At 36.4% G+C, this 9,812-nt stretch overlaps 1 protein-coding gene across 1 annotated transcript; it reads left to right on the forward strand.

Annotated features, from left to right (window-relative positions):
- The first annotated feature begins 8,573 nt into the window (after window positions 1-8,573).
- Window positions 8,574-9,570, forward strand: LOC131486671 (olfactory receptor 8U3-like). The gene is given in 2 exon segments (XM_058686562.1): window positions 8,574-8,656; window positions 8,658-9,570. Coding segments are annotated over 2 exon segments (996 nt in total).
- The last annotated feature ends 242 nt before the right edge of the window (window positions 9,571-9,812 follow it).

A 9,812-nucleotide genomic window follows, 5' to 3' on the forward strand; every position in this document is an offset into this window, starting at 1 on the left:
ATACATTAAAAATATTCAAATAAAAAATCACTAAGGAAATACAATTTTTGCCTTAGAAATAATAATCATCTCCGATGTTTCTTTTCTCTTAGATCATTTTTTCTAATAGTTCCATTATTTACTAAAAATTATTAAAATTATTTATTTTTTTATATTATTTTATTTTCCAAGTAGCTTAGAGTCCAATGTGAGAGACAGACATGGAAAATGTATATTATAATGCAGTATGAAAAATACAATAGTGACATAAAGAAGAAACAGAGTATCCTGCAAAATGATCATTCAACATTCTTCCCCCTTTGGGGAGAATCAGGTAAAGAGAAAATTGTGAATTGCCTGAAAATTTTACCGAGATGTTAACTGTGACGTTGTACTAGGAAGGTGAGGAGGTATTAGCCATTACAGAGAGGAAAAGCTGTGGAAAAGTATTTCAGTGATGCAGGATATGCAGAGACAAGATGTGCAGCCACAGTCAAAGAAGGAGAGGCATTTTATAGTGGACAGTGAGAGAGAAAAAGCAGGAGAAATTAGAAAAGACAGCCAGGGCCATGAACACAGAACATTGTAGATCATACTAAACAGTTTTGCCTAAACCTCATAATAGAAACGATAGAAATGTCTTCTATACAAGATTGATATATCAGATGCATTTCAAAAGCTCCCTCAAAAAAAAAAAAAAACATAATGGCTTAACATTATGGAATTACATGCAATGAATTTGAAAGAGACTGGTATGTAGAAACATTAAAGCTTGTGGAATTTGAAATAAATAAAAAAGAAAACTACATGTTGCAGCTGATGTGTACGCCTTGAAAAATGAGAGAATTTAGGAGTGTGATTGATAGTTTACTATTCCCTGGGAGTGATGCAAAATCCATTGTTTGAGTGAGATTCTTGTTTGGCGGAGAATAAGAATTTCTTTTTGATCACTATGTATGTGGACCTTTTTAGTACCTTGCCAGGCACATAATAAGCACCAACAAATTCTCGTCACTGTTATTATTATGATCATTATCATGCTACTCATAACCATTGCAACATCACCAACTTGCAGTTTGCAAAGCAATTTAATAGCCATTATGAGTTAACGCCCCAAAGTAGCCCTGTGCGACAAGTTAGTATTTTCATTTCTTAATTTAGGCTCAGAATTTATTTCCTTCCCAAGAGCACACAGGTAGGTAGTAGAAGGGCCTGTGTGCAAACCTAGATCTGGCTTCACATCCCCTTTTCTTCCCCCTACACTACTCCGTCTCCCGGAGGAGGGTGGTTTAAGGTAGAGGAAATGGCCGTCCCTGAGGAATCAGAAGATTAATTTTACACACTCACACTAAACTGTAGATTCATTCATCCTAAGCTGAAACTTTAAGTTTGCTGAGGTGGGTTTCAGTTAAAACGTCCCCATGAAAAAGCTGAAAACCTAGTCATTTTAATAAGGCCCCTTGAAACTGATTAGCAAGTAGTCAGCTTGAAGCAATGCCCGTAGGGAATTGTTTGCAACGAAGAGTTTTATAACAAGACACAGAGAGACAGTTTCATCATCAACGCTGAAGCAAACTCTGACTTGTTTTTTTTTTCTTAATGACCACCAATTATTGAATTAAAATCACCAGATGAACAATGGTGGTGACAGAAGCTGACATTTTTCTTGACTTCTCAGATATGCAGAACCTTTGTAGCCTGAGTAAAAATGGAAATGCTAACTAATCGCTTTCATATTCTGTAGTAGGGAGGGCAATAGGCCCTCTGGAACTTCTCGATCCTGTCAAGATACTGCATAGTCACCAGGAACACATAACTTGGAAACATAGTCAGTAATGGAAATCGTTCAAGTTCCGTGTCAAACTATTACTTTTTTCACAATTCCCATTTTGACACGTGCTGTGACCAGACAGTCTCTGCTAGAATGCACTGAAGGAAAATAATGGCTATTAAATCCTTCAGTGAACAAAGAAAGCCAAGAGTCCGCGAGGCAAAAGCCTACTCAAAAGAAGAGAAGATAGAAATATGAAATAGAAAACATGCATACTAGCGGTGAAGTGTGGGATATGAGACACGTGCACACTTGGGATGCAAGTGACCATCTCTGAGCTGCAATAATTAGGTGAAGCCTTGGTTTCTGCAAACCTTCTGAATGTGCATTATAGGCTGAGCTATGAGAAGATACTCAGGGCTATGTCTGATCATTTTCTAGAAACAGAACAGGACCCAAAAACCTCATCACAATGCAAACATTATATTGAAAGGTATCAAACTGTCACTCCATGAAAAACAAATAAACGTGCTCGGAGGAATAAATCAAATTTGAGCTTTAAAAGTATCAGGCAAGGGGCACCTGACCTGGGTGTTTCAGTTGGTTAAGTATCTGACTCTTGAATTTGGCTCAGGTCATGATCCCAGGGTCATGGGATTGAGCCCGAGGGCGCTGAGGGTGGAGGCTGCTTAAGACCCTCTCTCTCTCTCTCTCTCTCTCTTTGCTCCTCTCTCCCCTCTTGCACGCAAGCATGCTCTCTCTCTCTAAAAAATAAAAAAATAAATAATAAAAAATACAAGTATCAGGGGAATAACAGCATAAGTGTGTGTATTTAAATAAAAACTGAAAAAAAAAAATGAAAGACATGTGGAAGATTATTTATTAAGTGCCAAACTGGGTAAAGAAAAAAAAAAACCTTATGTAAATTGAGTTAGTGATTAAAAATACAAGGAAAAAAGAACAAAACAGAAGTCTTGTTTTAGCTGTTTTTTCTTTTTCTGTAGTTCCTGACAAAAATGGGGACCTAATAAAGTATTATTGAACAATATAAATAAATCTCTTGGAAAATTTTTGGCAACTTGACTCCAGAAGTAGCAAGCTTATAATTTTAAAATGGTGTTTCCTCTTTTATTATGTTTATTTAATCATTAGATTAAATAATGGATCTTATTGGTAAGTAATTGGTTTTTACTCTGGTAAGATATAAATTTCTAATATTTAAATATTATTAAATATTTAAAATATTAATGACTAATTTACATTTTACCAATGATTAAATAAATAAATATAGAGTAAAACCTCGATTTGTGAGCACAATTTGTTCCAGAAACACGCTTATAAATCCAAAGCACTTGTATATCAAAGAGAATTTCGAGAACCATTGGCTCAGTTGTGATCATGTGACGTTCGGCATCACGTACTACTTGTATCACATGACATCGCTTATTTATCAAATTAAAATTTATTAGAAACGTTTGCTTGTCCTGCAGAATACTTGCAGGTGCAATTCAAGGTTTTAATCCATATTTATTTAATCATAAAAGAGAAAACACCATTTTTAAGCAGTGAATCAGGCAAAGTGATATATATATATATATATATATATATATATATATATATATATGTTAGTGCAGAAGCAATACAGCAGTGTTGGGAATCAAATTTGTTGAGTCTCTAGTTAGTATCAGGAACTACAGATAAAGAGACCCGAATCTGCCCACACAATAAATAACAAAGAGATGACAAACTAACCAAGTAAAAATATTGTACATGATATTGAGAAAAATAAAGTAAATTGAGGAAAGGCAGCAGTAGTCGTGTCAATGTTTATAAAGCACATATGCGAATCCAAACATGATTCTAGGTCTTTTCACACTTTTATTCATTTAATTCTCAAGCAGCAGTTGAGGCAACTACTATTACCATTACATTTATTTATTTGTTTGGGGAGAGAGAGAATCCCAAGCAGGCTCCACACTGTCAGTTCAGAGCCCTACACAGGGCTCGAACTCAGGAACCATAAGACCATGATCCGAGCCAAAATTAAGAGTCAGACGCTTAACTGACTGAATTACCCAGGCATCCCACTATTTATGTTTCAAAGATGATGAAAACAAGACCCAGGATGTTACATGACCAAGTACTATAATGGCAGATTGAAGAGTTTAAGACCCAGATAATCTGGTTCCAGTGTTCTCACACTTTACCATTGTGAAGGAGTGGAGGAGTAAGGCATCTAAAAGCACTGGAATACTGGAATAAAAACAAATTCTTAAGGCTGGTGTGACCTGGGGTATTCCAAGCCAGTGTGGACAGAAAGATGGGAAGGGGATATAGGGATTAACATAGCTGAGGTTCAGAAAGCCAACAACGGCCAGATCATTCCTAGTCTTGCACACCCTTGTAAGAATTTTGGATTTTACTCCAGGTGATAGGGCAACCAATGGTTGGTGATGGGCAACCATTGCGGGATTATGTGCCAGGGAGTGAAAGCGCTGGGATACCATTTAGAATAATTACTGTGTTGAAACACAACTGTAGAGGGAAAGGGTGATGGATGAGATGATGGAAGGGCAGAGTAACACAGTGGTTGGTAAAAAGATGCTGGATACAGTGAATGTAACAGCAACCAGAATTCCTATCAGATTGGAGTAGGATAGGAGCAAGAGGAGTCAAGGGTCACTCCCAAGGATTTTTGCCTGGAGCAGCTAGAGAGAGAGAGAGAGAGAGAGAGAGAGAGAGAGAGAGAGAGTTGAAATAAGAGCTATAGAGGAGAAGTCTTGTGGTGGAACTCAGTTTTGGATAATAAACCCGAGATGCTTGTACACATCCAAGTAAAGATGTCAAGTAGGCTGCTGAATGTTTGAATCTAGAAATCAGAGGAGTGTACTGGGGTGAAGACTCACACTGGGAGTCACTGACATACGGACACTCTTAGATGGAATAAGGCTGAGTGAAATTGGCAAGTAAAGGAAAATGTATAGATACAAACAGACAAAATGGCAAAGAACTGAACTTGTGGCTTGCCAACACAGAGAGGTGAAGGTGACAAGGAGGAACCAACCAGCCAGAGAAAGAACATCCAGGAGGAATATCAGAGGATATGGGAAACCAAGTGAAGAAAGCTAATTCAGGAATCATTAATTTGGCAAATATTGTTGATAAAAGTTGTTAACTACATAATATACCCTTGTTAAGGGGATTTTGGAAAGAATAACGGGGTGAAAGTCTACTGGAATGATTTGGAGAGAAGCAGGAGGATATAAATTGCAGACAACGTGTAAACACAAACAGCTTTCTAAGGAACACTGCCAGAAAAAAAGAAAAAAAAAAAACAGCAATAAGCAAAAAGTTTTAAACTAGACATATCCTGTTATTCAGCATTTCTATTTTTTATCATTCTACCCTAAAATACTGGATCATTCTAAACAAATTTTGAATAAAAGAATTATTATTTTACTAATTAAAAGTCATAAACTGTATAAATAGGAAGTGTTATATATATAGCAGAAAACATGCTTTGGGAAGAAATTTGAATAGTATGTAAAATCCTGATGCACTGCTGGTAAAAAATGGTAATTATATGTAGTAAATTGTCATGCACTCTACAACTCCAATTTAGTAAAATACATAAAAATATAAAGAAAAAAGTAAAGCAAAAGTCTCCCTAAACTTGAAGAACAGTTACCTCTGGTAGATGATATATATATTTATATGTGACATTTTCTTGTATCAAAAAACATTTTTAATGTTTATTTATTTTTGAGAGAGAGAGAGAGAGAGAGAGAGAGAGAGAGAGAGAGAGAGCATGAGTGGGGGAGGGGCAGAGAGAGAGGGAGACAGAATCTGAAGCAGGCTCCAGGCTCTGAGCTGTCAGTGCAGAACCCCATGCAGGGCTTGAACCCACGAACCATGAGATCATGACCTGAGCCAAAGTCAGCCCCTTAACCAACTGAGCCACCCAGACACCCCCACATGTGTTTATTTTTATATTTGTATGTATATCTTCCTACATATAAAATTTCACAATCAGCATATATATGCATGTACTTTATATTATGCAAAAGATTTTCTTTTTTCTTTTTTTTTCAAAGAAAGTATATATGAAATATTTTTGATAGGTTTCTAAAACTCTAAGGTCTTTACTATAATCAGAAGCTGGTTGATTTTATTTCATTGTTTTAGTAAATAAAATGATATTTTCAAATTGTAAATTAATAAGAAAGACATGGATTATTCAATTAAATAACGTCAGGGCAATTAGCTATTTGGACAACCTATTAGCTCAGGTTCTTGCCTCAGGTCATCAACTAATTAATGCTACATGACCTTAAAAAATTAAATGGCAACTCCCCAAAATATAAATAATGAGGGTTGTTATTATTTCAATGCCTATGCTCAGCAAAGAAAAAATAAACAGAATTGTTTGCTTAAACACTTAAAACATCTGGGTGTAAAACACATTCAGTTAGATAAGACAAATGATTAAATCAGAATCCCTCTAAGGTCACAGGGACAGGAAGGGACAATTATAAATAAATGATGAAAACATTTCGGAAATGGTGGTGAGCTTTCAACTGCTTGCCATTTGGTTTTGATTTTCTTTGTTTTGTTTATACAAATTAGATTGGACATAGGTAACCAAAGACTAGTGATTTCATGGTGAGATCATTCTAGTTTGAATATGAACTAATGCTAACTTTGTTTTTATGGACTAATCTTTTTCTAATTAGAAATTTCTAATCGTAGTTGTCCCCTGGAGGGTCAGTGACCCTAGGGCAGTCATGTCTGGGGAAAACTGGGAATTAACTCTCTAGGGAATAAAGACTGTTGTCTAAAGGCCTATATCACACATTCACATACCCTTCCTATCTGAGCATCATTGAAAGGAGGCTTCTGCGAAAACCTTCAGGGGAAAATTTTTTTCTACAACTAGGTAGGTTAAATAGGTACAGTTGGTCATTTGCACAGACTTCCTTTCCCAAGTCATCCAGTTTTCCCCACTAAAAAGAAAGTGGATGACCCTATCTAATTCTGCTCCAACTGGATGAAGCTGGCATTTATACACAAGAATGAGTGAAATAACCCTCCTAACACTCCCAAAATAAATTTATTTATTTATTTATCCCCCTCAATAGCTCCCTGAGACTCAGGCTTCCTTTAAAAGAAAACATGTTTTATCTGCTGATAAAATTTCAGAAGCCAGTGCCTGTAGAAGACAAGCATTTGTGGGTGAGAGTTGCCTTTCTCTTAGGAGAAAAAAAAAATGTGTATCAAAAAAACATTCATAAGTGAAGGTAATACATAAAAACGGGAGTGGACCTTTTCAAAATTTGAAATTGATGGAAGTGTGGGTTTTGAAGGTCCCCCCCTTTTTTTTTAATGGATGTACAAGGAAAGAAAATCAGCCTGATTCCAGTATGTGTGTGCAAAGAAAAGTAACCCAATACCAAAACTTACACCTCTCAAACATCAAAGGCATCCCATGTCTCGAAGTGGGGAATGCTGACCATATCTGTCCACATCTGTACTTTCTCTTTTCCTTTTTTTAAAATTTGTTTCTTTGTTTGTTTGTTTGTTTGTGGAGGGAGGGGATGTGCAAGGAGAAAGGGAGAGAGAGAATCCCAAGCAGGCCCCACAATGCGGGCTCAATCTCATGAGCCATGAGATCATGTCCTGAGCCAAAAATCAAGAGTCGGACGCTAATCGACTGAGCCACCCAGGTGCCCTTTCCACTTTCCCTTTTGTTCCACATCTAGAACAGGGAACTCTAGCACTAACAGCTGTGGTAAGACGCCAGCTCAGAAAGGCAAACCAATTCAAAAATTCTATCCAAAAACACCTCTCACAAGGTGAGTTTTGCTTCTACGGAGGAGAAAGTAAATGGATGAGACAGAAAACTGTTTTCATGTCAGATTTTATGTATGCAGGCATGTATGTGTTGTGTGTGTTTGTAGGCATACACATATATGTGTTTATCTACATCTGTACACATTACATATATGTCTGTATGAATGCATATATGTATTTGTGTGTATATATATGCATGTATGCATACATATACATTTAATTTGGAGAATGTATTAGGTATCATTTACAGTATTAAGCTGAATTAATAAATGAAGAAGATAAAATTTGAAAGGCTATTTTTCTGGCCACTCATACAAAACTGTTAAAAAAAAAAAAAGCTTCTCTTGGGTTAGTGTGTTTGGGGAGGAAAGGAGATTATTCTATTTCCCACACTTTTGTGTGTTTTAGCTTCAGAATGTACAGTTCATTGAGGTGAAATATGAGAAGAAATAAACACATCCCATTTCAAATCTCCTTTCTAGCTATCATAATTTTATGAGAACAAAAATTGAAGGCCTATTAGAATTAAAGAATTAATCTTATTTCTTTGTATGTGACTCATCTATGGTTATCATAACCTATGTGGTGTGGTTATTGGAAGTTATATGCCTCTTTCCACCTCTGAGACTGTGAATGCTAACTTTAATTTTGGGAGGAAAATGAAAGATAAAAAATTCTCACCATATTAAATACATACCTACCTACCTACCTACATACATACATATAATTTTTTCTTTGTTATTTTTACTACATAGCCATCAATTGATTTTTTTTATTGGCCCTCATAAAATTATGATAGCTAGAAAGGAGAGTTTGAAATGGGATGTGTTTACTTGTTCTCATATTCCACTTCAATGAACTATAATTTCTGAAGCTAAAACATAAGAGTTGGCATCTGGTGACAATTCCTTGACCTAATAACTTGTCTCTGACTCTATTTTGTCTTTTTTCAGCAGCCAAGAGACTGGAATAAATGGTTGAAAGGAATAACACCAGGGTGACAGAATTCATTCTTTTGGGCTTTTCTGTCCATAGAGAGATTGAAATCACTCTCTTTTTTTCTCATTTCAGTAGTATATACTCTAACTTTGGTAGGGAACCTTGGGATGATTTCATTAATACGATTGGATTCTCGACTTCACACACCCATGTACTTTTTTCTCAGCAATCTGGCCTTTGTAGACCTCTGTTACTCTTCATCAATAGCCCCCAAGTTCCTGCAGACCCTCCTGACCAAGCACAGGTCTATATCTTTTTATGCATGTGCAACACAGTTGGGCTTTTTCCTGAACTTCTTGATTTCAGAGATGCTCCTTCTTGCAGTGATGGCTTATGACCGCTATGTGGCCATCTGCAATCCTCTTCTCTACATGGTGAGCATGTCCCCAAAAGTGTGTATGCAACCAGTAACAGGCCCCTACTTATACAGCTTTTCTGTTGCTTTGCTCCACACAGCTGTTACTTTCCAACTGATTTATTGTGGCCCAAATATCATTAATCACTTTTATTGTGATGATGTCCCTTTGATGGCCCTTGCCTGCTCAGACACCAGTCTCAAAGAAATCTTGATTTTCATCTTTGCAGGTTTCAACATGATCAGCTCTTTCACCACTGTTCTTATTTCTTACTTATACATCGTGGCTGCCATCTTGAAAATCCAATCTACAGAAGGAAGGTTCAGAGCTTTCTCAACCTGTGCGTCTCATCTGACTGCTGTGACTATATTCTATGGGACTCTGATCTTCATGTATCTGCAGCCAAAATCAAACCATTCCCTTGACACAGACAAAATGGCCTCTGTGTTCTACACAATTGTAATTCCTATGCTGAACCCAATGATCTATAGCTTGAGGAACAAAGAGGTGAAAAATGCCTTGAGGAAATTAATTGACAAATGTTATATCCTGCTTCTAACAAACTTTAAAAAACGACTCGGGGCAGTGTCTGACTTGGGGTACTGCCACATGTAGATAGATATATTGTTTTTATAATATTTTCAGTCTTTTGATGGAGTAAGTTCATTTTTATCATCCTTTATGGGAGTGAAATTATTTTGTACATGAATTCCGTTTTTAATACAGTCTTTACTAAGTTGAAATATTTAAAGGAGTAGAATTTAGACTTCTAATAAATTCCAACTGTTTAGGTGTAGGACACTGAGAGCCCTTCCTGTTCCACTGATAGTAAGAATCAACAGTTTCTTTCAAAAGTG

This window comes from Neofelis nebulosa, chromosome 10, assembly GCF_028018385.1.
Source record: "Neofelis nebulosa isolate mNeoNeb1 chromosome 10, mNeoNeb1.pri, whole genome shotgun sequence".
In the NCBI taxonomy this organism is placed as follows: Eukaryota; Metazoa; Chordata; class Mammalia; order Carnivora; family Felidae; genus Neofelis; species Neofelis nebulosa.